The sequence below is a fragment of the Carettochelys insculpta genome, chromosome 1 (assembly GCF_033958435.1).
Source record: "Carettochelys insculpta isolate YL-2023 chromosome 1, ASM3395843v1, whole genome shotgun sequence".
In the NCBI taxonomy this organism is placed as follows: Eukaryota; Metazoa; Chordata; order Testudines; family Carettochelyidae; genus Carettochelys; species Carettochelys insculpta.
In genome coordinates, this window is record NC_134137.1 from 226,717,605 (window position 1) to 226,745,256 (window position 27,652).

Genomic DNA, 27,652 nt, shown 5'->3' on the forward strand with positions numbered 1-27,652 from the left:
AGAGACTGTTTTAGCAGCTAAAATCTCTGAAGACTGAATCCTCTGTGAACATGCAAGAGCCCCTCAGAACACCAAGTGCTGGCAACACTGCCTGTACACAACCCCACAGGGTGAACAACCACGCTCCATCCACCCCCCAGCTCCCTCCAATGGCATGACTGAGCACCTGCCATCCCCAGAACAGTGCAGGGTTATTAGGGATGGAGAACAAAAGCGCTTCCCCTACAACTGCACTCAGATGCCTTGGGCTGCAGCAGACAAAGTAAACAGTGGGATAAAAGGGGAGAGAGATGGAAGAGAAGCCTGAAAGCTAGGCCAGGGGAGAGGAGGGATTGCTCAAATGAGGAACTAGAACCTTAATTGTAAGTTTCAAGTGATTTACTTTGCAATCTTGATATCCTTTTAACCTGGTTTGTGTATGTGCAATATAGCTATGTTCAAAGAGCGATGTCGTGACCTAAGAGTAAGTTGAACTCCATACCTTAATTATTTCCACCAACTGATCCACACCACTGTCGCCTGGAAAGATTGGTTGTCCAAGTAACAGTTCAGCTAACACACAGCCTGCTGACCACACATCTGAAGAGAAAAAGGAGGAAAAAGTGTTTCATCTAAAGACATTATACACATCACAACAAATTTGACTAATTTAATATATTACCGTGTGTTTGGTTCTGTACAATATACAATTAATCAAGAACATTCAGACTTTATATCTAAAAGACAGAATGAAGACACTGAGAATCTCTAACAGAATCAGATTTTAAATTTATAAAAAAGTGACTCTGTACCTCAACACACACACCCCGGAACTGTTTAGGTGTAGCAACTATAAGATTAATGATGACTCATATCCTTTTTGTTTAGTCATGTTATACATGTAAGTGTGTAAATACACTTTCTATCAAGGAACAGGTGATGCTTTTTGGCTTTTTAATCCATGAGTAAAGACTCATTGTGTCATATTTTATATTTGTACATAATGAATCAGAGCTGCAAATAGCACTAGCATTTAATCAGAGAACTTGAGTTGTGCAAGGACAGCAGACAGACTGCACTGGCACACAATTTAAGCTCCAAATTTCACCCATTTTAAAATGGTTATACTGGTATTATAAAACTTATGAGAACTTTCAAACTTCAATTGAAGTTGAAATGTTGTCAATTTACCAACATTATCTGATAAATTATGTTTGGGATTCTGAATTCTACACATAAAACTGCTACCTTTCCCTCTAAAGTATTTAATGTACTCATAACTGTTAGACGGCAAGATAATATGCATTCTGCTTGTATCCCCTCTACAGCCTGAGTTCACCATTCAAATCCAGTTTCCAAATTCATATTGACATTGATGCTCTTGCACAAAGAATACATACAAAAAGACACAGCAATTTTAAATTCAAATAGAAAAAAGGTAGTGAAATTAATGGAAAAAACCAAGAACAGTCAAGAAAAGATTTAGAATGGAAGAATTTCTGTTTAAGCGTCTAACACAATACATACAGTGAAGATTAAAACATAAAATACAGAGCTTAAAAACTATATTTTATCCCAATATCTTACACTAATGTTTGTCCCATAAGTATAATTTTCAAAACTGCCTGAGTGACTCAGGCTCATAGTGACATTTGTAAATTTTACCCATACTCTATAGGTAACATCTATCCAAGCCTAAAAAGCAGTTGCCTCTGGGGATGAAGGAGACAGCAGTTTAGAAGCACAATAAGTTTCGCAACACTTTCAGTCAAAGTAAATAATTTCACATGCAGCATTTAGGGAATATAGGTAGATGTAATAAGACATGGAACACAGCTGTAATCTCCCGACCTTTCTGAAAACAACTCCAAGTCTTCTTCAATAGCCAATGACAAGTGGCTAGGAACATCTTACAGCTCAACTGAAAGAAAGCTATGCTATATAAATTCAGTTTCTTTATACCTCCTACTCCCAAAGAGAAGAGGCACTTGAGGTTTGACCCCTCCTCCCCTCCAGAGGATGGAGCCCTACAAACTAAAGTCAGCTGGGCTATGGACCTACAAGATATGTAGCAGTAAATGGTTTAATAAATTCAACATCGACATCGTTGTACCCAAATTTTATTTACATACAAACAACCTCACTTGATTCTGTAACAGCCGAAGGAGAGGTTACTTAATGTACAGTAAATAAAGTTTTTTGTGACATTTTATCCTTGTGTGCTGTTATCCGCATACGTACATGCACTCTTGGTTGAAGATTTTCATTAGCCAGATCTGTGGATCTACACTTGTGTCCCACAAACAATGTGTTCTGTTAAGAATATAAAAGGGCAGACTTGTTGCTGTTCCTTCTCAACCACAAAGTCCAGAGAATACGCCTCTGCAGGTGACGGGGAAAAGGGTACAGAGGGGAATGCAGAACCCATTAGGGATGTTAACTGTTAACCAGTTAGCCTTACCCTAAATGGATACAGCTTACCAGTTATGGTTAACTGGTGGGGGCTGGAGCAGCCCCCCACCTGGCATGGCAGCTCTAGGAAGCTGGCTACCAATCTCTCAGATCAACCATTTCAACACCTTGAAGAGCGACAGTTTTGGGGGATAAGCACAAAACAAGAGCAGAGAGGCAAAGGGTAAGGAGGGCATTTTCCAATAAACATCTGCAGTGAACAATATCACAAAGAGGTCTACTTCCTAGATGTACCAAATGAGAGAAAAATACACATTGACATACTGACACCTAGGAGGACAGTTTGTACTTGAGGGTTGTAGATAGATTAAAGCCAGGCTCAAACTCAACGAAAGTATAGTTCTTGCCAGGGATGTTACAAATACATTCTGGCACATGGGCCAGGTGCTGCAGAAGGTTATAAAACAGAAGGTACAGCTATTTGGGCATATTTGCAGAATGAATGATGAACGAAAAATCAGGACCCTTGTATTTGGCATAATGGATGGTCCGAATAGGAGTGGCAGACCCCACAGAGAATGGGTAGCTGATATAGCAGATGTGTGGAGCTAGTTTACAGAAACCAAGCCACTCTACACTGGACAGGGAAAGATGAAAAGGAACAGTGAGAGGCATCAGACACCGAAGGGCGCTGAGCCCATGATTACTGATGACGCCATGGACTAGGAGATGAAGAAAACTTGCTGCGGTTTGTAGCTGTACTGTATCATGAAAATGAGGGTGGAGGTCACAGCAATCCTTTTCGTGGTCAGGTATGGTCTGGTTGTCATGCAGTCCAAAGTGACTCTGATTAAGCTCATTTGCTGTACAGATCTAAAATGTAGATTATTCCAAGTGGAGGTCTTAGTAGTGGAAGAGGACTAGGTTGCTCACAGCACTTCAAGAAAGGAGCAACCCTTGAAAACTCAATCACCCAGGCAGGGTAAGACTATTATTCTCAGCTGATAAAGACGTGTTGATTGCTGAGAGGATATTTGTCAATACCTCTGGAACAATCACAAGTTGAAGACAAGATCCAGCATTAGCAGTGGTTCTTGTCTGTGACAAATAGGAAGGATGCACAGCTATGTGGAAATGTGTCCCCCAAAGGTCAAGGAAGAGAAACCAATTCCCCAGCTCCAAAGAAAATCAATCATCACAAGCAAGGTTACATGAACCACTGAGAGAAGATGTAGCCTGGAGGTCTAGAAGTGGTTGCCTCCATTCTCTTTTCTTGAGAGCCAGAAAGCACCTTGAATAGAACCTTCTCTCAAGAATTTCTCAAGCAAGTCCAGTGGAATGGGTTAGATCACCCTTGAAACAGGAGAGACTGCAACTCCTAGGGAGGGATGGAGCTGAACTGAATGACATAGCATGCTGAAACCATCACCAGTATCCAGCCGCTCAATGTGATCAATTCCCAGGAAGACAGAAAAGATGATCTCCATCAGCCTTGTGATGGGCTTGGAGTAGAGTATTATCCAGAGGATCACCTGTGACTCTCGACCAGGGCCAGATGCTGGGGAGTGGAGGTCTGAGCCTTGGGAGGCCAGATTTAGGCAAGCCATGGTCCAGATCCAGGACACAGTCCGGGGTTCTGCACCCCTACTGTAGGTGCTTTACTATGGCAGCACTCTGAAATATCACTGCTATTCAAGAGCAGTTGATGCCTCATGGATAACCGTGAACACAATTCTATTCCTGAAACTTACTTCTGGTCATATATTATTAAATGCAATAATATTGGTTAATCTAACATTAAGCAGGAACAGTTAAAAGTCGAAGCGCAAACAAAGGTAGTCAGCTGTTCCGTAACTGGTGTTCGACACGTGTTGCTCACGTCCATTCCAGATTAGGTGATTCCAAGCAGTACCCATGAAGGTAGGTAGGTGTTCATGGCTGTGCAGCTCAGCTAGATCCAGCATCATCTTTAACCTACTGAGTGATGGTGTAGTGAACCATGAATGTGTGGATCACGCATCCAGTTGATCCACTTGGAAATTCCCTGGATGACACTGAAAGGCCCTTCATTTTGTCAGCCATGGCAACAAAGAGCTGTGTGGACTTGCAAAAGGGCATAGTATCCTCTAAGTAAATTCCAAAGTTCTCCTGAGGTCTAGAGTGTGCAGATGCCTCTCCTCTGCCATATTATGCATCTTGGGACAGAACACAAGCAGGAATAAGTCCTGATTTACATGGAAAGAAGATAACACCTTCAGCAACAGTGCCGGTGGCGTGTGGGGTGTGCGCGCACACATAGCTGGGCACTGTCCTTGTAATAAAAAAAAAAAAAAAAAAATAGACCGTTCCAAGGTCACAGCCTTCACCTACAACACCTGCCGTGCTAACGTCACTGACAGCAGGACAGCAACCTTTCAAGACCAGTAAGAGAGGAAACAAATGGCCAGCAGTTCGAAGTGGGGGCCAGCATGCCTGGAGGGAACCAGGTTAAAGTCCCACTGTGGGATGGGGCCCCATATCTGCTAGTACAGCCTCTCAAGGGCCTGCAACAACCTAACCATCATGTCATGGAAGATTGCTGGCCCTGGATCCGCTGGTGGAAAGTGGAGAGAGCTGCAAGGTGCACCTAGATGGAAGAGCGCATCACCCGCTGGTTCCTGAGGTGCAGTAAATAGTCTAATACAGACTACATGGAAGAGCACAAGGAAAAGATATCCTGTTCTGACACCCAGCGACACAACTTTGTCCACTGGCAAGCTAAGTGGTTCTTAATGGAAGGCTTCCTGCTCCCCAGGAGTAACTACTGGACCTCTTGCAAACAGTACTTTCCTCCAGGTTTAGCCATGGAGCAACCATTCAGTGAGGTTTAGACTCTCCAGAGTGGTGTGTAATAGGCAGCAATGGTCTTGTGAGAGCAGATCTGGGTGGCTTGGAAGCGGTCAGGGAAGCGCCACTGCCATGTTCATGAGCATATTGAACCAGTGCTGGCATTGCCACTTTTGGATAATCACTAGGATCCGTGCGCTGTCCCTCTTGATCTTTACTAGGATCTGACTGATGAGGGGAAACAGGCAGAAACATGTTCATCAGTTGGAAGAAGGCACTGGAGAGGGAGCCCTTGCCCACACGAGGACAGGAGCAAAAGCAGTGACATTTCCTGTCCTGTCTTATGGTGAACAGATGAGTTGGAGAGCACCCTACCTCTGGAAAAGCATGCAGATCGCTTGGCGAGAAGAAAAGTCCCTAATGAGGTAATCTGCTAGGACATTTCTGATAACAGAGAAATAAGAAGCCTCCAGATGGACACTGTGGCTGATGCAGAAATCCTATAAGAGCAGGGCCTCCTGGGAGAGCTCTAATGATAGTGCTCCCCCTTACTTGCTGATGGACCATGAAAGCTGTGCTGTCCATCAGGACTCTCACCATCTTGCCCAAGAACTGAGCTGAACTGATTGCCATGAGCTCTTTGATATTTATGTGAAGCAAGATCTCTTCTGGGGGCTGCATCGCTTGAATCCAAAGACGTCCCAAAGTGCATCTCACCATGGGAGCCATCTGCACCAGCAGCAAAGAACTTGTTGGAGAGTATTTTTTTCTCTTCAGTGCCCTCTACAGTGAGGTTGTCAGCTATTTTTTCTACTGCTTTCCTGGGATTTGGGAAGTGTGTGAATAACCTGGCTAGGGAGCCAGCTTCTGAGTGTTTTCCCCTTATCTTAGTTCAGAGGTTGATCTAAGTGACATTAGGAGGAGTTTCAGCCTTAGGTCTCTGTCTTTTCATGCCCTGAACATCAGTTTGGAGCAATGGGCATGTTTATGGGGAATACAGGGTTCTCCCAGACAGACACACTGGCTGTGACTATCAAAGATGGCATAGCCTCTTTGTTGGAGGCACATTTCTTCAAGCCCGGGGAACTGGGCAGCTCACCAACAATGGTCTGTTAAACGTCAGCTGAAAGTGAGGTTTGTGGTTTTCTTTTTTGTCATGGAACGGGGGTGTTGGGAAATACGTGCATTAAGAAGAAGAAAACTCGTAACACTTTCTCAATGAGAAGTCCTGTGGCACCTTATAGACTAACAGTTTGGAGTATAAGCTTTCGTGGGCAAAGACCCGCTTCATCAGACGATTCTCAATGGGAAGATGAAGCGGGTCTTTACCCACAAGAGCTTATTCTCTACAATATCAATTAGTCCATAAGGTTCCACAGGACTTCTTGTTGATTTTGTGGATACAGACTAACACAGCTACCCCTCTGATACACAACACTTTCAGAGATCTGAGGACAGTAATTTAACAGCAGGACTGCTGCACTCCATCACAGGCTGAAAACAGCAGAAAGGGAACTGAAGGTTAGAGATTATACACACCTGCAGTACTTTAAACATGGGGTTGGGAAGTGTATCTTGAGACAGACCCCGTGTAGCCACAACCCAGGGGCACACTACTGCAGCAATCTCCGGGCAAAAGTGCAGGGACACACCAATACCTTGAGTGCAGCAACGGCAGGGACATCTCTTGAGGAAGAAGGCTTGGTGCCTGGCTAACCTGAGTTGTAGACTGGACGACAAACTTCCTGCCCAAATAAAGCCGCTGTCTTTCACTCTATTTTTGGGGGTGCTTGCCGTTGCTCCCATGTCTCTTTGCGACTGACAGCTTCCACAATGAAGGAATTTAGAGATGAGTGGGTGTACAGGTATTTATGACCCCCTGGCAGGAAAGAAAGGTTACTCACCGTAGTAACGGTGGTTCTTCGAGATGTGTCCCCGTGGGTGCTCCACATTAGGTGTCGGGCTCGCCCAGCGCCGCAGATCGGATCTTCCAAGCAGTTTCTGCCGGACCGCGCATGCGCCGGTGCGCGCCGCTCCCCCGCGCGCTCCCGGCCATGTGCGCGATCCGGTCCCCGCCAGTTCCTTGACCAACCGCCTCGGATGCTCCTGCAAAACACTAAACAGAGATCCGGAGCGGGGAGGATGGGCGGGTAGTGGAGCACCCACGGGGACACATCTCGAAGAACCACCGTTACTACGGTGAGTAACCTTTCTTTCTTCTTCGAGTGTCCCCGTGGGTGCTCCACATTAGGTGACTACCCAGCAGTAACCCAAGATAGGAGGTGGGTAATCGGATTATGTGCAGCTTGTCCCCGAGAGGACCGCTGCCGAGAGACGGGTATCCTCTTGGAATACCCTGTGAAGGGCGTAATGTTTGGCGAAGGTGTCACAGGATGACCAGGTCGCCACTCTGCAAATGTCTTTTAGCGCAACGCCCTTGAAAAAAGGCTATTGATGCTGCCACCGCCCTAGTGGAATGAGCCCTGGGCGTGGCCAGTAAAGGAGTCTTTTTGAGTTTGTAGCACATTTTTATGCAAGATACGATGTGCTTAGAGATTCTCTGCGAAGAGAGACATTCTCCTTTTGATTTGGGAGCGATAGAGACTAGGAGCCTATCCGTTCTCCGGAAGGACTTGGTCCTGTCCATATAGAAAGCTAGCGCCTGCTCACGTCCAGGAGGTGTAGGCGCGCCTCTTTGTTAGAGTTATGAGGCTTTGGATAAACAAGGGTAAACAATAGGTTCGTTAGTATGAAACTCAGAAAAAAACTTTAGGAACAAAGGCTGGATGCAGCCGTATGGTTACCGCCTCCTTGGAAAAACAGCGCAGGGCGGCGTTGCCATAACTGCCTCAAGCTCGCTCACCCTGCAAGCTGACGTGATTGCGAGAAGAAAGGTCGTCTTCATCATAAGGAGGCGGAGGGAAACCGTGGCCAAAGGCTCAAACGGTGGTCCCCTTTTCACATTAAGCACCAGGTCCGAGTTCCACAGAGGTGGAAGCGGTTTCTGAGGGGGGTATAGACTTACCAGCCCTTTGAAGAACCTGGTAACCATGGGATGGGCGAACACCATGTGCCCTTCCTCTTCGTGTCTGAACACCAAAATGGCGGCCAGGTGGACCTGAAACGAGGATAGCGAGAGTCCTCCTCTCTTGAGGTCCAGTAAATACTCTAATATCACAGCCATAGGCACCGAAAAGGGGGCTAGCTGTTTGGTAGAACACCATGCCGTAAAGCGAGTCCATTTCTGCTTGAAGGTCTTCCTGGTGGAAGTCCTCCTGCTACTTTCTAGGACTTGCTGCACTTCCTCCGTACATGTGCTCTCTAGGGAGCTGAGCCATGGATTAACCACGTTTGTAGTCGCAGGCTTTGGGGGTGCGGATGCACTATGGACCCCTGGGCTTGCGTGAGCAGATCCCGCGCCACCGGAGGGGACATCGGTGGCCGGTCCGACATGCGCAGGAATAGGGGGAACCATTGCTGTCGATCCCACGTTGGGACTATCGGGATCATTCAGGTTCCTTCCCTCCTGGCTTTCTGCAACACTTTGTGGATGAGCACTGTGGGAGGGAAAGCGTAAAGCAGGGGGCCCCTCCATGAGATCGCGAAGGCGTCCCTCAGGGACCCCCGTCCCAGTCCTGCCCTGGAGCAGAATCGTGGGCACTTCTTGTTGTGCTGAGTAGCAAACAGGGTCTATCTGGGGAAAAACCCCATAGGTGGAAAAATCGGTTGCAGCAGATCGGGACGGATCTGCCACTCGTGCGTGAGTGCGAAATGCCTGCTCAGCTGGTCTGCCTTCACATTGCGAGCGCCTGGTAAGTACGAGGCTTTCAAGGTTACATTGTTGGCGATGCAGCAGTTCCACAACCGGACTGCTTCTACACATAAGGCACGGGACCGAGCTCCTCCTTGCCGATTTATATAAAACATGGTGGAGGTATCGTCTGTACTGATCCCAACTACCTTGCCTTTCAGTTGGTCTCGAAAGTGTCTGCAGGCGTTGAACACTGCTTTGAGCTCCAGTATATTTGTGTGCAGTGACTGCTCCATAGAGGACCACAGCCCTTGCGTCACCTCTTCGCCCATGTGTGCTCCCCACCCTATGAGGGGGGCATCTGTAGTAAGAAAAACCAATACGTGTGGTTGGTGGAAGGGTACCCTTGTTAGCAGGTTCTCGGGGTTTACCCACCATTGCAGGGATTTGCGCACCTCCGTTGTGGGCGACGCCATCCTGTGAACAGTGTGTGCTGCTGGTTTGTATACGCTCGCCAGCCAATGCTGCATGCTGCGCATGTGTAACCTGGCGTTCTGTTCTACGAAACGTCGCTGCTGCCATGTGGCCCAGCGGCTGTAAGCACGTCAGAACCGGCACCATAGGGCTGAAGGTGAAGCCTTGCGCGAGGGAGCCGATGGCCCGAAAGCGAGTCTCTGGTAGATACGCCCTCGCTGTAATAGAATTTATGCGTGCCCCTACGAACTCTATGTCCTGTGTGGGGTCTGTCTTTGATTTTGTCAGATTGATAAGCAGGCCGAGCGAAGAGAACGTGCCTGCTGTGACACATATTATGCGTAGTACCTCCTCCTTCGAGGCCCCTTTGAGTAGGCAGTCATTCAGATACTGGAATATAAATACCCCCTGTCTGTGCAGGTAGGCTGACACCACTGCCAAGGTCTTGGTGAAGACTCTGGGGGCTGAGGAGAGCCCAAACGGTAGGACCTTGTAAGTCGAGGGCTGCGAACCAATCTCCATCGTCTAGTGCCGTAAGGATGGAGGCGTTTGTGATCATCCGAAAACGTTGCTTGCGCAGGTACCGGTGAGGCCTCGAAAATCTAAGATGGGCCTCCCCGTGAGGAAGTACCTCGAGTAGAACCCTCTCCCTTGCAGTTGCTCCGGCACTCTTTCCACTGCCCCTACGAGCATGAGATGGTCTACCTCCTGCTTGAGCCTCGCTACATGGGAGGTCTCCTGGAGGTGGGGCCCCGGGTGGAGGTCATGGCGGTGGGAGCAACTGGGAGGGGATGGCGTACCCCGTGGCTATGATCTCCAGCACCCATTTGTCTGTGGTGATCCTTTGCCACTGGTTATAAAATGGTCGGATGATGGCCTTGAGCACTGGTTTCGTGCCCTCTGGAAGCGAGTCCATGAGGGAGGTCAACCTAATGTGGTTGTCGAAATTATGGTTCGCTAGATGCGCTGCGTAATTTGCCATTGGCAACAGTAGCGTGGAGGAGGAGTAGACCTTCCTGCCCAACAGCTCTAGCTTTTTGGCATGTTTGTCTATTCCCCCACGTTGCGACGACTCCACCACCAAAGAATTTGGTTGTGGGTGGCTGAACAGGAACTCCATGCCCTTCGTGGGCACGAAGTATTTTTTTTTTTTTTTTTTTTTTTCCGCTCTTTTGTGGACAGGCGGAATAGTCGCAGGAGTCTGCCATATCATAGTGGCAGACTCCAAGATTGCGTCATCAGCGGTATTGCTATTTTGGAGGAGGCCGGAGGTCTCAGATTTTTGAGGAGCTTATGGTGTTGCTCTTGCACCTTTGCTGTCTGGAAGCCTTGCGTGAAGGCCACCCTCGTAAAACAGCTCTTGGAACTGTTTGAGATCGTCCGGAGGATGGACGCCCCCCGGGGCCGTAGCCTCATCCGGGGAGGAAAGTGAGGAACCGCTGGGGTACGTCTTTCTGGACCCTTCCGGTTCCTGTTGATGATGGTACACCCTCTCACTAGAGGTGTGCGAGGAAAAATCTCGGGGTTCCATAACCAGTCCCCCCTGAGATGCTTAAGTCTCTGTCCCCGGTCACAATTGCCCTCGGGGGTACGAGATCGTTCGTAGGGATCTTTCCCTAGTAGATTGCCGATGGTGTCTATGCCCTGCGTGGTAGGGGCGACCACGGCAGTATAAGCACTGGTCTTGGGAAGGTGACCTAGACCACTCCCTTGGTGCATACCCTTTGCGTCTGGGGGAGGGAGACCGTCGAGACCCTGGAGAGAGCGACTTTGCCTAATAGTCCAGCGGTTCAAATCCCAGGAAGGGTGGAGGTGGTCCCAGCCAGGGTGAGGCTGGTTGCAGAAATGGAGAAGGGGGCTCCGGGTAGGCCAAGGGGGGGAGGACCCCTGCCTTCTAGTTGGAGTCTGCAACATAGCGGAGGGCTGTGAGAAAGCAACTACACAGCCCTGTGCGGAGAGGGGCTGCAATGCCTCCTCTTGTGTGCAGTCTTCCCCCTCCCTTGAGGGGGTAACTCCGCCCCTGACATACAGGGGATCCCGGCCCCGTCCGCACCGAGCTCGGCACACTCGAAGTCGGTGCCGCATGTGCGGTGTCCTTCGGTGCCGGCAGGCTGCGTGCCTGCGCGCTCTGCACCGCCGGTTTTCCGGGGGTCGGTGGTACCGGCGCTTGTTTAGCTGCCGCCCTGCCTGCGGTGCGGGGCGGCTGGCTGATTATTGAAGGGTGAGCCGCTTGCACGTGGCTCTCCGTGCCGCCGCCGATCAGCTGTTGCTGCGGCTGGGGGCTGCTCGCTCCTCCCGTCCCGCTCGCTGTTGCTGCCGGCAGGGATCGGGCTGGGGAGCATACAGGGCATTCCGGCGTCCGCACCGAGCTCGGCACGCTCAAGGGCGGTGCCGCATGTGCGGTGTCCTCCAGTGGCGGCAGGCTACGTGCCTGCGCGCTCTGCACCGCCGGTTCCCCAGGGGTCAGTGCCGCTGCCCGCGGTGCCGCCGGTACCGGCGCTTGTTTAGCCGCCGCCCTGCCTGCGGTGCGGGGTGGCTGGCTGATTATCAGAGGCTGAGCCGCTTGCACGTGGCTCTCCGTGCCGCCGCCGATCAGCTGTTGCTGCGGCTGGGGCTGTTCGCTCCTCCCGTCCCGCTCGCCGTTGCTGCCGGCAGGGATCGGGCTGGGGAGCATACAGGGGATTCCGGCCCCGTCCGCACCATGCTAGGCACGCTTGAGGGCGATGCCGCATGTGCGGTGTCCTCCGGTGCCGGCAGGCTACGTGCCTGCGCGCTCTGCACTGCCGGTTCCCCGGGGGTCGGTGTCGCTGCCTGCGGTGCCACCGGTACCGGCGTTTGCTTAGCCGCCGCCCTGCCTGCGGTGCGGGGTGGCTGGCTGAGTATCGGAGGCTGAGCCGTTTCCACGTGGCTCTCCGTGCCGCCGCCGATCAGCTGTTGCTGCGGCTGGGGGCTGCTTGCTCCTCCCGTCCCGCTCGCTGTTGCTGCCGGCAGGGATCGGGCTGGAGATACTTTCCTCCGTTTCTGCGCTGATGGAGTGAGGGAGGCAGCTTTCCTTTTAAGGGCCCCGGAGGGTCCCTCCTGCTGCGGCTGCTCCGGCGCTTCTGGCTGGAGGGCCTTATCAAGAAGCAGCATTTTTTTTTTTTAAAAGCCTGAAGAGGACATTGTTGATGAGTCTTTGAGTTTTTAAGTGGGTACTTAGCACCTTCTTTGTGCCGTTTTCCCCGTCCGATGGCCTGCCTTAGCAGGAGGGCTGATAGCCCTAGCTCCTGGCCTCCGGCGCTTGTTACTGGGACTGGCTGAGCTGTCCCTCTCCTAGCTTGTTCGTTGTTGTTTTTTTTTTTTTTTTTTACAAAATAACAACCGGCTAGCTCATAGTAGCCTAAGTGCCTGAAAAAAACTTTAAGAAAAAACAGATAAAGTCGTTGAATACACTACTTGGCCTTAGCCTAGTTGGATTCCGTCTGCAGCCGACGGCGGTTAAGAGGAACTGGCGGGGACCGGATCGCGCACATGGCCGGGAGCGCGCGGGGGAGCGGCGCGCACCGGCGCATGCGCGGTCCGGCAGAAACTGCTTGGAAGATCCGATCTGCGGCGCCGGGCGAGCCCAACACCTAATGTGGAGCACCCACGGGGACACTCGAAGAAGAATGAAACATTTTCATTTGGCCCTCTTGGAGATAAAGGCCAGGGAAGAGGGGGTCTGTCAAAAGACAAATTATTACTGAAACCTCCTCATGGTGGAGCAGGGCCACCCTTGCCAGGACAAAGGACATCAAAATGAGTCCACAGATTAACTCCTCTGCTTGGACCTCAAGATTTGATGCCACTCTCCTTAACAGCTCCTGATAATCCTTAGCATCATCCTGTGGGACTGAATGTGAGGGAGCCAAAATCACTGTGTCTGATGGTGACAAGGATGAAACTGATAGTGCAGGTACCTCCACATCCCCATGGCCCAGGAACAGGTTGCTATGTGCCCTCACAGGCCTGAGGTGTGAGCACCTCTGGAACTTCCAAACCCGGAGGTGGGACAGGAAGCTTCAGCCTCTGAGACCCCCACCACTGAGCAGGAAGGGGGAGAAGGCTGCAGGACCCCCTTCCCCCAGGCACTCAGGGGTACCAGGCCTCTGGCCCTGAAGCTACAAGCAGAGCTGTGTTGCCAGTGACACTAATGGTATCTCACTTGACCCAACATCAGCAACAACTGGTCCAAGCCAGAGACAAAGGGTGAACAAGCAATGGCCAGGGACTAGGAAATGGTAGATCACTGATGCCCCTGACAGCACTGTCGCTCACTGAATCACAAAACAGAACATCTAGACCAGAACAAGTCCTGAGTATGGGAAGGCAGTGGCCGGAGGCAATAAGCAGATCAGTAATGGTAAACCAGCAGCTAGTGTCATGCTGTCAGTATGGTCAAGGTATGGCTCATGTTCCAAGAAACCCACTGTGTGCAAAGGACATTGGAGGTGACTGTCACCCATGGGAGACTGAATGCCGAGCAGTCTCGTGATCTGTGATGAGGCGAGGTGAAAGATCAGCACTGCTCCTCCTGCCACAACATACATGCCTCCACAGGTTTACACCAATGCACTGGCAAACTGTATCTGACTCATGTTGATGGAATCCTGAGCCCAGGGACCACAGCAGCCTCCGGCGAGCCTGCCTCCCCATCGTAGGGGTGTGTTGGCTTCACACAGGCAGATGCTGGTGGGATGTTCTCATGGATGGAGAACAGTGCTAGATGAATGGAGACCTAGACATAGGACACAGATCAGGTTTTGCCTTAGACCCAGGAACTATTAAAACCAATGTTAGTGGCTTTTATAATGCCAGGATATTCTGGGATTCCTGCTGGACCATGGGCATTGAAGGCCCTGTGGGTCCAGTGTCACAGGCCTGGACAGGGGCAGGCTAGAAAACTCTACTTGAGCTGCTGCCCTACTTGCCAAAAGGGGGACTGAGCCACCTAACATGGCCCCTCCCCAGCCCTTCCCTTTTCCTTCTTGAGTGGAAAATCTCCCACCTCCCAGTTTTTCAGTTTGCCTGGAAGGAACCATGGAGGGAGACCAGCAGTGTTCCCTGTAATCTGAACACTTGGGTGGCTGCCCAGGAGAAATTTAAATGCTGCCCAGCTGATTACCAGAGAGCCCACAGCAGGCAGCATGTGTTTCCATTGGTGGTTCACATCTGCACATGCCTTGGCGCACGTAAGATTTATTCTGTGCACAGATGGAAAAAAATTAGAGGGACCATTGGAGACTGAGACTGGCTGGAAGATTATCCATTTTCATATTTGATATCAATTGTTGGGATTTTTAAGGCCCTTTAAAGTACAGCAGTCCCTGAAGTTAAGCAAGGGTTGCGTTCCCATGCACCCTCACATAACTCAAATTTCGCGTAAGTCTGCGGCGGGTGAGGGAGGGGGCTTTTTTTCCCCCAGCAGAACACAGGTTCTGCAGCCAGGGAAGCAGCAGGAGCACCTGGAGTGCCTTTTGAAAGGTTAAGTCCTGGGGTGTGCGTGGGACAAGGGGACAACTGGGGAGGGTTAAGCCTGGCAGTGGGTTGGGGCCATGGGAGTGGGGGGGCAGGAAAGGCTGAGTTGAGCTGGAGCTGCAGGGTGGGGTGAGCTGCAGCCAGAGCTGGGGGTGGGGTGGGGCAGGTGAGTTGGAGCCACGCTAGGGATAGTGTTGAACTGGGACTGCTCATGCATACATGTGGGGCGGGGGGTGGGGTGGGTGTTGAACTTGCCTTAATAGAAGTTAAACATAACTTGAAATCACGCATTTTAAGGGATTACTGTACACAGATCCTGGCTCAGAGCCTTTCCAAGAGACTGTTGTGATGGGCCCCCTCCATGCTTTATGAAAATTAGGTTATGAATATAAATATGCTTAACTCTAAGATGCTTTGGACAGAAAATCTGCACATCACATTTGTGTATGTTTCATTCTTGTATGAGAAATTAGAAACACAATGTATTCCTGTTTATAGTTGTAAATGTGCTTATGACAGCTATTACAGGTGCTCCTGGAACTGTAACGACTGGGTGGTCAGCTAAACAACCTCTAAACATCCTTGCTTGTCTTGCAAATCTAAAAAGGTTGCTTGTGTTAGGAAGACATTTGAACATAGCACCTGGTACTGAAAGACATTTTAATCCAGTGTGTCTTCCCTTGGGGTGGGATGTAGAACAAGGTTTTTCACCCTATAGGGTAGTTTGTTTAAGCAATAGGAGGCAACAAGGTCTTAAGCCTACTTTGGAATCTTTCTGACACACCCTAAGAAGTAACAAAGAACTATGAAAAGCTGTTGAGCCAAGTCAGAGAAAAGAACTGCTCTGGTTTGAAGATTTTACCTGATATGAGAACAGCTCCTTAGGGTACAAATCTGTATGCCCTAAGTTGCTTAGGGAAGACAAAACTAGCTGTGCTTTTTCCTTTTATTTTGATTCGGTAATTCACTTTGATCTGTCTGTTTTTACTTACAAACACTTAAATGCTACTGTTTTTTGCTTAATAAAAACTCTTTTGCCTATAATCAAGTCCAGCGTAAGTAATTATTATTGGGGAGGGCTATCACTGTATATTTCCCTTTCACTGACAAAAGGGATTAACCTGATGAGCCCTCGCTGTGCAAATTTTTTCAGAAAGAGATTTGGGGTTCTGATCCTTTTGGGGGGTGATTTCCTGGATGCTGTGCCCTAGAACTGAACCTCCCAGAGTTCAAGCAAACCGTCATCTGCATTGCTCTGTAAGGGGACAGTAACCCCATCTTTGTGCCTCTCATGAGGAAGACCAGAGGATCTGGCCCAGCAGGAAAGGGTGAGGGGGAGCCCCAGAGAGAAAGAACATGAGTGTCAGTGGCACGATTACCATACTGGGGAACATTCCAAGGGGTCTTCTGCAACAGCACCTCCCTCACAACTGCAAAGCCAACACCCAAGTCCACGTTCTTTTTTTTTTTTTTTTTTTTTTACTAAAAACACGTAATAAAATTCAATCAATCACTTTAGAGAGAAAACTGATCCACTGAAATTGTTTGGACAGCTGAAAAAAAAAAATCCACGATCCTTGATTTTTAGCCAAAACATGAATACACCTAGAAAATCATAAAGCTTCAAAAAATGTATGGACATGCACTTCTTTTAAGAACCATTCTTAACCACCTACAATGAGGTCTCCTCTTCAATGGTCGCATGAGCAGTTTGGTACAGTTATATACTCAGTTATAAATCTATTTTATCCAGACGAAAAGCAATCAAAAATGATACAGTCAATACAGAGTGTGAAATACACACATACCTATACTGGAGGTATAATCAGTGGCTCCAAAGATCAACTCTGGTGCCCTGTAGTACCGAGAGCAGATGTAAGAGACATTAGGCTCTCCACGAACCAGCTGCTTTGCACTAGATGAAAGCAAAAGAGAGATCTCATTCAGAGGTCAAGTTATCTTAGCAACAGCTGCCTGGGTGACATCTTATACACACACTCTACAAGTTAATTTGGTCTGCTACAGTTAAAAGGCATTTCTGGGTAAGGGACTCTCATAGAAAGGAACTGGATTCTTGACTTCTACGAATGGTATTGCTCAAGTACAGAAATTTAAAGATTTAAGCAGTGAGTGACAATTCTATCGTATGACGTTCAGAAAAAGAATGTGCCATTAGACAAAAAGACCTGTAAATTGCAGTATCTAAGACCCATCAGTTAAAGTCTTATTGGCCGCGTCTACACGTGCTGGCTACTTTGAAGTAGCGGAGCCAACTTCGAAATAGCGCCCGTCACGGCTACACGTGTTGGGCGCTATTTCGAAGTTGACATCGACGTTAGGTGGCAAGACGCTGAAGTCGCTAACCCCATGAGGGGATGGGAATAGCGCCCTACTTCAACATTCAACGGGTGTCCCCCAACCGTGGGAGCGGACCGTCAGGTATGTACCCCCCTTGGTGCACACCCCCGGGGTTGAGGGGCGGGGGCAACAGACATGACCAGGGCCCTCCACATGCCCAGATGACCATGGTCCCAAGGACAGCAGTGGCATGTCCCTCAGAAAAGTGCATCAGCCCCTGCCCCCCCAAGCACGACGGTGCCACACCCCATCCCTGGGGATGGGGGGAGCGGAACCTAGGGTCCCCCAAGGGGAGGGGGTGGGACACCCATCATCATCATCAGCAGCAGCAGCAGCAGCATCTCCTGGGGACAGGGATGGGGAACCAGCAGCAGAGGGGTGGGGGGAAAAGGGCCACGGCTCGGGGCCCACACTAACGGCTGACTCCACTCTTCTTCCCCCCTGTGTTCCGCAGCTGCACCATCGGAGGGACTGGAGAGCACCGGCGAGGTGTCAGTGGTCCCGGAGAGCCCACCAGGGACATCACTGCAGGCCAGCCCCTCGGCAGAGCACCGACCAGCCCCGGGGGGGTACGACAGCGAAGCCAGCACCACCCCCGGATGGCAACAGACCCCCAGCTGCTGGCGATCCTCCGGTGGCAGCTGGAGGTCTCAGAGCAGCTCCTGCGGGTGGACGAGCAGCACCTCCTGCTGCAGGAGCGGGTGCTGGCCTGGTGCCAGGAGGCATGGAGGGCCTTCATGCGAACGTTCGAGCGCATAGCTGACTACCTGGCCCCCCATGCTGCGCCGGCCGCCGCTCTGCCCGCTCCACCTGCCGTCGCACCGCCACCCGCCACCAAGGGCCCTTCCGCCGAGGGGGACCTGGGGCCAGCTGACACCCACCGGCCACATCTCCTGGTCCGCCCGGCCCCCAGCCAGCCCCGGCGAGGGCTGAGGCCGAGACGCAGGTCGCGGCCGCCCACCCTCAGCGCTGGACATTAGGGGGTGTGGGGCCCAGGACGTGCCCCCCCCCCTTTGTATATATTCCCCTCAGTTGTATGTTTGTGTTTGTAAATAGTTTCTATTAGACTCCTGTTATATTTTGTTGTTATGGATGCTGATACCTGCCCCCCCATGTACATAGTTCTCCCTTTCCTTGTCTTCCCCTTTTCTTCTTTCATCTTATTGGAGTTGTAATATATATAATATTTATCTGGCCTGTACATAGCAGTTAGTTAAGAGATTAATAATAAGGAGAGTTCTCTACAGAGATTTGGTTTCACAAGCAAATGTCTGGTTTTATTTCTTTTCAAGAAAGGTGAGGGGGGGTGCTCTTGGGTGCTCTGTGGTGTGGGCGTAGGGGCAGGGAGTGTTGTGGAGGATGGGGGGGGGCAGTGGCGGGCCTGCCAGCGTTCACCCCGCAGCCTCACTGAAATGGGCCCGCAGGGCCTCCCAGACCCGGGTCCCTTCGGGGTCCACCTGGCGACTCGGGGCAGCGGGTGGCTGCACATCGGCCCTGCCGGCCTCCACAGCCCAGCCCTGAAAGAAGGCCTCCCCCTTGCTCTCCACCAGGTTGTGGAGGGCGCTGCACACACCCACAATCTGGGGGATGTTGGTGGGGCCCGCATCAAGGCGGGTGAGGAGACACCTCCAGCGCCCTTTGAAGCGGCCAAATGAGCACTCCACCACCTGGCGCGCGTGGTTCAGGCGCTGGTTGAAGCGCTCCTGGCTGGCTGACAGATGGCCCATGTACGGGTGCATGAGCCAGGGCCGGAGGGGGTATGCCACATCTGCGATGACGCAGAGGGGCATGGTGGTGTCCCCCACAGGGATCTCCTGCTGGGGGATGTAGGTCCCCGCCTCCAGCCGGCGGCACAGGCCCGAGTTCCGGAATACCCGGGCATCGTGGGTGCAGCCAGGCCAGCCCACATAAATGTCCAGGAACGGCCCCGGCTGTCCACCAAGGCCTGGAGGACCACAGAATGGTAGCCCTTCCGGTTTAAGTAGCGTCCTCCACTGTGCTCCGGGGCGCAGATGGGGATGTGGGTCCCATCCAGAGCCCCGAAGCAATTGGGGAAGCCCAGGGTGGCAAAGCCCACGATAGCGGCATCCGGGTCCCGAAGCCTCACGAGCCTGTTGATGGCGCGGACAACCTGCAGGGGAAGCACATGGGAGAGCACCAAAGAGGGGTGTGCAGGGTGTGTGTGGCCCTCCCCTCCCCTCCCCTGCCAGGGCTGCCTCCCCCTTCCCCTCCCCCTCCCCCTGTGGGTCCTCTTACCTCCATGAGGACAGCCCCGACGGTGACCTTGCCGACGCCAAACGGCTGGCCCACGTATTGGTAGCTGTCTGGAGTGGCCAGCTTCCAGACAGCGATGCCGACCCATTTCTCCACAGTGAGGGCACGCCGCATGAAGGTGTCCTGGTGCCTCAGTACGGGGGTGAGCCACTGGCATAGCTCCAGAAATGTCTGCTGGCTCATACAAAAGTTCTGGAGCCAGCAGTCGTCATCCCACTCTCTGAGCACCAGCCACTCCCACCAGTCGGTGCTGGTGGGGTAGCTCCACAGCCAGCGGCGTATGAGGCGGGGAGGGGGGGGCAGGGTGCTGCAGGGTTGGGGGTTGTGTCCTCCTCCCCTGCGGGCAGCTCCTCCTCTGTGGCAAAGATGTGCTCAGCTGCCTCCTGCATGGCATGGAGCAGGGTGAGCACTGCTCCTACAGGGGCGGCTGGGTGGACCTCTGGCTGCTGCTGCTGGGGGTCCATAACTGCGTCGCTCGAGGTGTGCATGCCTATGGCTCTGCAGACCGCATGCTGTGCAGGCTGCGTGTGTCTGGGAGGGGCCCTTTAAGGGAGCGGCTAGCTATTGCCCCGGAAGCACTAGTCCGCCCTGTGACCCTGTCTGCAGCTGTTCCTGGCACTCTTATTTCGATGTGTGCTACTTTGGTGTGTAGACGTTCCCTCGCAGCGCCTATTTCGATGTGGTGCTGCCCAACGTCGACGTTGAACGTCAACGTTGCCAGCCCTGGAGGACGTGTAGACGTTATTCATCAAAATAGGCTATTTCGATGTTGCTACATCAAAATAAGCTATTTCGATGTAGCGTGCACGTGTAGACGTAGCCATTGTCTCCAGCTGACTAAGTCCTTGGTATTTGAAATACTATACTTATTGGTATAAACATAGATTCAGAACATATTATAATCACACCCATCACCCAATAATTAAAACTAGGTAATTATTCTTCCCTATTCACTATATTTTCCCTACACATCTTTATAACGTTTTTAAATATTACATACATATAAATACACAAAATTTCTCTTTTCTCCTTCCGTTTCCTCTGGCATTCACTGAGCATCCTTTTCTCTGAGTTATGCACACTTATATATATACCTAGATCTATAACATCTATCTTTCTACCTATCTTAGATAGATAAAAATTGCATACATAAGGCAGGAAGAGGGGTGTTATCAAGAAAAAGTATCTGCATTCACCCTTCCCCAACTAAAAGTAAGGGAGTCCTATCAAGATACTGCTCTATTGAATATAAACACACACTCTGTTGAATTAGGCCATGGTTCTGTTCAGATAAGTTACTACCTTTCACCAGGCTTTGCAATACAAAGGGCTTATATGTCCTAGAAAAACCTCTTCTGGTATAGCTATTCTGACAAATACTTCTAGTGTAGATGTAGCTTATATACGAACATAAAAGTGCTTCTGTAGTATCAGAGAGACATAAGCTACACTGGGATAAAGCACTTTTGCACTGGCATCGGTGTGTCTACATCAGGGCTTAGAATGGCATAAGTATGCCTGTAATAAAAAATTATATCCCTAAGTAATTTAACTATGCAAAATATAAGTGCTAAGTATACACCAGATCAAAGAGACAGTCTTACCTTCCAAAGTCACAGAGTTTTAGGACAGCTGTATCAGGATCCAGCAAGAGGTTCTGTGGTTTTATATCCCGATGGCAGATTCCAAAGGAATGGATATAGGCTAAACTCCGGAACAGCTGATACATGTACAACTGGAACATAGACAATGTATAATGTACAATTTCCTAGCAACAAAATGGGTGTTGGGGGAGTGGGACAAACATACTAAAAATCCTATAAAGGAAACTAGACTGCATTCTACAACTCACCAATAAAATAGCTAGCCCAACAAAATTTAAAGTAGTACTGGCAAGACAGGTAAGGCCTAACAGTTAGCCCAACCTTCTCTTCCCTTCAACACAACTTTAAAATTTCTTGGTTCAAGATTCAGTGTAATTTGTTATGCAGGTATTCTTTGACCATTCAAAAACATTTTATTCACAAACAAAATTCACAGACAGCACTCTGGCATTCACATGCATCCCTACAAGGAACGGTGGACAAAAAGTAAAAAATGCATTGCAAATTAAAGCATTTCCCATGTCAGATTTCTAAAGTCCTGTTATGTTGACTGAAGAGGTATTGTTACAGACATTTAAATGGAATCTTTGATCTTGCTACACTGATACAACTTTGTCCAGCCACATATAATACCTGTACCACTCAACTTTCTAGTGTTTGTCCTAGCAAGTTTGATTGCCTGGGATGATCCCTAAATCAAGAAGAACGAATGAAATCTAAATATTTTGAAACTGTCCAGAAGTCCTTGCTCCAGCAATGGTGCCAAGCACTGTGAAAATAAAGACTGGTCACATGAAACTGAAGTGCATTAAGACACACACTACCATATTCATGAGATGCACCAGTCACATGCTGCTCAGATGGTGGAACTTAACTCGCAATGACTTTTGGAGCATTCCTCTCCTGAATCTTCTAGGAGTTAGATTACAAAAGAGGACTAAGCTCACCTCTGTTCCTTCCCACTACCTCATTTGGTCCAGGCTATAATTAACACTCCAAGGAAGAGGTAAAGGTGATTTGGGGATATAAACATGCAAAACCCCATCTAAAAGAATTTTGGTTACAAATAATTTTCATTTCTCCTTTGCATGGCCTCTGTATACTCCTTTATGAAAAGGATTCTCTATAATAGCTGCAACATTGTTTTTCCTACTGGGTTATCAGGAAACCCAGACTACTGAAGAATGTATACGTCCAAAGAATGGCAATGACTATATGATTCTTTGGTGGGCCTTAGTAACCAATCATCTATAAACAAGAACATGCATAGTCCTCTTTTCTCAGGTGAACTCCTTAAGTGATAAATCCTGAGTTAACATATGGAAATGAAACTTCTTAATAGATGGACTGAGTTTCCCCAAGGTCTAGAATCAAAGGCTGCCATCTTTCTTGGAGATTAGGAAATATTTCACATAAAATCCTCTGCACTTGAATCTCCTTGATACCTCTTTTACAGCTCCTATTCTGAGTAGAGCCAGAACCTCATTTTTTAAAACAAAGTTGTTCTCAGAGTCTGCTGAACAGAAATAATGAGGTTGTTTAGAAAATGAAAGATATTCCAGTTGGATCAAACACCCAGTGCAGATGAGTTCTAAGATCCACCTGTGCATGGCTAGAGAAGTTCAATAGTGGAAATATTGATAAAGTAGCTCTCTGAAGGGAAAAATATGCTTCAGTCAAGATTGGATTGCAGTCCTTATGAAATTTCTCAAGCTTGTGGACTAAGATTCCACACCACAGCTGCCAAAGATGTTTGCTTCCTTTTTACCCTTGTTTTGAAGTTTCTCCACCTCTGCTCTCAAGATTGTTCAGGAGGATATTGCTGTTGGTAATATCTCCTCTGTACTGGAAAAAAGGGAACATGGCAATGAAGGAAGCTATCTTTGGTATCTAAATACTGACAGTCCTAGTCTTTTCTAGTTGGAAGTCCTGTTTGGAAACTGGAAGACCCTTCATGTGATCAGCTGTACAGACAAAGAGCTGAGTCAACTTACGAAAGGGCTTGGTACATTTCAGGTGAAAGCTGAAGGCCATCTGGATGTCCAGGGCATGTAGCAATCTCCCCTCCGCCATCTTGTGAGGCTCGAGGCAGAACACAGGAAGGAATATGTCCTGCTTCACATGGAAAGAGGAAATTACCTTTGGCAGGAAAGCCAGGTGGGGCTGCAGCTGCGTCTTCTTATGGAAAATCATGTAAATCAGCTATGAGGTCAAAGCTTTGATTCCAAATACTTGCCACATAAACATCAAGGCCATCAGGAAAACAGCCATCTAGGACAAGAAGGAAAAGGAGCAAGAATCTAGCAGCTTGAAGGGTGTGCCACTGAGCCTGGAGAGGGCCAGATAAAGGTTCCACTGTGGGATGGAGTCTCATACCTCTGGCTAAAGCTGTTTGAGGCCCTCTTAAGAATCTGACCATTATGTCTTGAGAGAACACCATCAGACTCTGGACAGGCTGATGGAACAGAGACAGCCATGAGGTGCACGCCAATGGAAAAGTGAACCCAAACCTGTTTCCTCAGGTGCAGGAGGTAACCCAAGATGGACTGCACTGACAATCACAAGGGGGAAATTCTACATTCAGATGGCCCAGTGGGAGAACCTAATCCACTTGGCCAGGTAAGTCAGTCTAGAACCACTGAATGGCTTCCTGCTTCCCAGGAAGGCACACTGGACCACTTCCGAGCATGTCTATTCCTCTGAGTTTGACCATGGAGTAGCCAAGCTGAGAAGTGGAGAAACTCAAAGTTGGTGCACAGAAGACAAGTGTACTCTTAGTACAGGAGGTCTGGGCAGTTGGAAAGAGACTGAGGGAGAAGTAGTAGGCTGCTGACAAGCTCATGAATGTGCTAAAATGCTAGGGAGGCCATGCTGTGATGATCATAACTCTAGCTTTATCCTTCTTGATCTTTATCAGGACCCTGCCAACAACAGGAAGTGGTGGGAAGGCATACATCAGACCCCCCGACCATGACAGCAGAAAGACATCAGAGAGGGAGCCCCCTGTCAAGACCTCGCTGGGAGCAAAGCCAATGACACTTTCTATATTGCCTGATGGGGAACAAGTTTACTTGGGAAATCCCCTACCTCAAGAAAGCCACCTCTAGGTGCAGTGGCCACTCGTGGTGAGAGGAGAAGTTGCTGCTGAGGTGACCCAGCAGCGTATTTTTGGCACCAAGCAGTTGGCAAGCTTAAAGGTGGAGGCTGTAGCTGATGCAGAAATCCCAAAAATGGAACACCTCCTGGCAGAGGGCCAATGAACATGCTCATCCTTCCCTGCTGATATAGAACACTGAGGCTGTACTGTCCCTGAGGATGCTGAGCACTTTGCCTGACAGGTGTGGCAGGAAGACCCCACATCCAACCAAACTGCTCTGAGCTCCAGGACATTTATGTGTAAAGACAGCTCTCCAGATACCACATCCCCTTGTCTGCAGGCTTCCAATGTGAATGCCCTAGATGAGATCCCGTGCATCTGACACCAGCCACTGATGCAGAGGTTGTGCGTGGAGGCTGGCACATCAGACCACATATGTGCATGCTGCCATGTGACTCATATCTCCAGCCTCACGGGAATATAGAGACTTCTGTAATAAGGTCCAACACAGCTTGAAATTTCTCCATCCGCAGGAACACCTTTGCTTCAAAACATTTTTGTCCTTTGAGTTGGAATTAAGGTGGACTTTTTCCTCACTGATCAGGAATCCCAGGGAATGGGCATGTGGCTTGCAAAACCACTACATCTTGGTGGACCTGTACTTTGGAGGTGCCTTTGACCAGCCAGTTGCTGAATACCCAATTCCTTTAAGCATGCTGCTACCGCTGCCATGCATTTGGTAAATTTTTTGGATGCCACAGCCAGACCAAATGGCAGGATCATGGACTGATAGTGGATGGGAATGATTAAGAAATGAAAAAAGCCTCTGACTCAGAAAGACTGTCACATGGAAGTATACACCCTTTGAGGGTGTCATAGAGTTTGAGGGTGTCAGTCTCCTTGATCCAGGGAAGGGATAATAAAAGACTAGGGAGGCCCCGCAGAATTTGAGCTTCCTGAGGTACCTGTTGGGATATGACAGATCAAGGATGGGCAGCAGACTTTCCTTGGCCCTCACAATTAGAAAGTATCAGGAAGAGAACACTCTCTCCCCTCCCCCCGCCCGGTACTCAGCAGAAACTTCCTCTACAGCCCCCAGCTGCAACAGCTCCTGAACCTCCCACATGATGAGTCCCTGAAGATGGATGGGAGGAGGAGAGCAAGGAGAGGTCCCGAAGGTTATAATCATTCAAGATCATCTCCAGGAACCAACAGTAAGATGATATGGTAAACCAAGCCATGAGGAAAGAGGAGAGGTGAATGTCCACAATGGGGAGTGGATCCGTGGGAAAATCTGCTATACCAACGTGGGCTCTGAGGCAGATGCCGCTCTCTTTTTGCTTCATGGTTTGAAAGACTTGCAAATACAGCACTTCCCAGTGCAGTTCCACCGCACCATCACTGATGGCAAGAAGGAACTGAGGGTGGGAGGAGCATGTGATGCCCGTTGTACGTTGCCATGGTGTCGCGACTCCAAGGGTCACCAGAGCAGTTCCACTAGGGGAACCACTAAGGGAAAAACATATGGCAACAGTGCATGTGGCAGGCGGACACACCAAATGTGGACTAGACTTGAGCAATCCCCTGAACTGTTCTTCCCAGTTTATGCAAGGGAGCAGAGTAAACAGAACCACTTTTAGATCTTTAACAGCTCCTTCCACTACTGAAGAATCTGGCACTGGGAGAGTATAAACAGAAGAAAATCCACCCTGGATGAGAAACTAAGCCAATTCCTGACATACTCCACTATCCTTTGATGGAAATGTGGCAGCACAGACACCTATGTTCTCTTCAGGAAATATCCAACTGTCTGTTCCAAGATCTAATTCTTTAAATTCCCAAAGGGCAATCTGTTCCTCCACCTCAGACAAAGAATCATTCATCAGAGCAAAAAACTAGTCTCCTTTTCTGTGAGATAACAATGGATCCTGTATCGTCAGTTCTACAGTGCTTGGTTCCAATGGTGATGATTGATGACAACCACTATCCTCTTAGTGCCACAAATCTAGTTAGTAAGATGGAGTTGACCAATGAGGTCATATCTGTGCTATGGCGACCTTCTCCAATCAGGCCAGTAGTACATATTTGAGTCCAATTCAAAATATGATCTCACCACTGTAGTTCTCCGAGAAAGGCCAAGAGCAAAACCATGATTTTCTCTTTAAGGATGAACAGAATACAGAAGGCACCTGCCACACTTAGACACAATCAGGAGCAAAGAAGAGACAGGAGTGCACCCAATACAGGTAAGAAACTTACTAAGGGAACCTAATGCTGTTTTAGGGGAAAGAAGGAAATATTTGTTCTTCTTTTACCCTTCTGTTCCCTACTACAGTCTAAAGAGGAGTTCCCTGATTTCTGTTGCTCTTTACTCTCAAATTTGACTGAGGTGGTGGCATTGGAGCAGAGAGACAGATTTGTAGAAGTACTAGCAGAGAAGGTTGGGTAAAGGAATTAGAATAGATACTCAGATCTGACACTATTTTTTGCTGCCTCTTTTTATCTTGATAAGTGAATCTTTGGATCCTTTGATTTTCCTATTGGATCAGACTCTGGCAACGAGAGTTACAGTTGGATCTGGTCTTGTACCAGGGTGTTTCTTAGCTCTACTTCTAGAATCTTAATACAATGGCTCTCTGCTTGGCTCCTATGTAGTAGGATCTGAGAAGTTTCTCATACAAGAATTAGCTCTCCTCACAGAAGCTGTTTCCACTGTTGGCTCTCTCTGTAGATTTCTATAGGTTTACGTCACTGCCATCCTTTGATGCATCAAGTGCCAAAACTGGTGTATGTCACTTCTTGGGACTAGCCATAGTATCCTATCTGGCAAGTAGGGCTGCAATCATTTCCTTGAATGAGTATTACTTGTAGTCCATTCTGTCTCTTCTTCTTTGCTCTCAAGGTAAATATGCTGCAGATGGAGCAAGCGGAAGGCAAAGGTCCTTCACTGAGGCAGACAAGATAGTGTATGAACATCCAAGGTTAGAAAGACTAGAAGAGCAGAAGCCACACTGATTACAGCTTTTTTATGTTTCTATTTCCAGATCTCCCAGGAAGTCTTAGTACAGACCCAAAGCTTCTGAATGCTGCACCAACACAGAAAATCTAATTAAGCTAAAAACAGCAACTATCTAAAACTAGCATTTCATAACTAACTGGGCATTATCTAAGAAAAAGATCCAGATGGGTATAAGTTCCTAATTCACAGCAATTGGACAGAATTGGAAGGAACTGAGAGGGCTAATGCACAACATACTTGTACACGCTCACCTGCAGAAGGTGGAAAGGGAGAGTAAGAAGAGTGCGTGAGCATTCAAATAGACACCACCTGCAAGGTCCCAACATGTGAACTGTGCACACTTAGTGCATCATGAGTGGGTA

At 49.1% G+C, this 27,652-nt stretch overlaps 1 protein-coding gene across 5 annotated transcripts in view; it reads right to left on the minus strand.

Moving 5' to 3' along the window:
• GSK3B (glycogen synthase kinase 3 beta) overlaps positions 1-27,652 on the minus strand; it is a 248,952-nt gene that overhangs the window by 52,926 nt on the left and 168,374 nt on the right. For all 5 annotated transcript variants that reach the window (XM_075000576.1, XM_075000572.1, XM_075000574.1 and 2 more), the window contains exons 5-7: positions 21,175-21,305; positions 16,747-16,853; positions 482-579 (exon numbers count right to left, since the gene is read on the minus strand). In XM_075000576.1, coding sequence (XP_074856677.1) covers positions 482-579; positions 16,747-16,853; positions 21,175-21,305 — 336 coding nt within the window. The remainder of the gene's footprint in view (positions 1-481; positions 580-16,746; positions 16,854-21,174; positions 21,306-27,652) is intronic.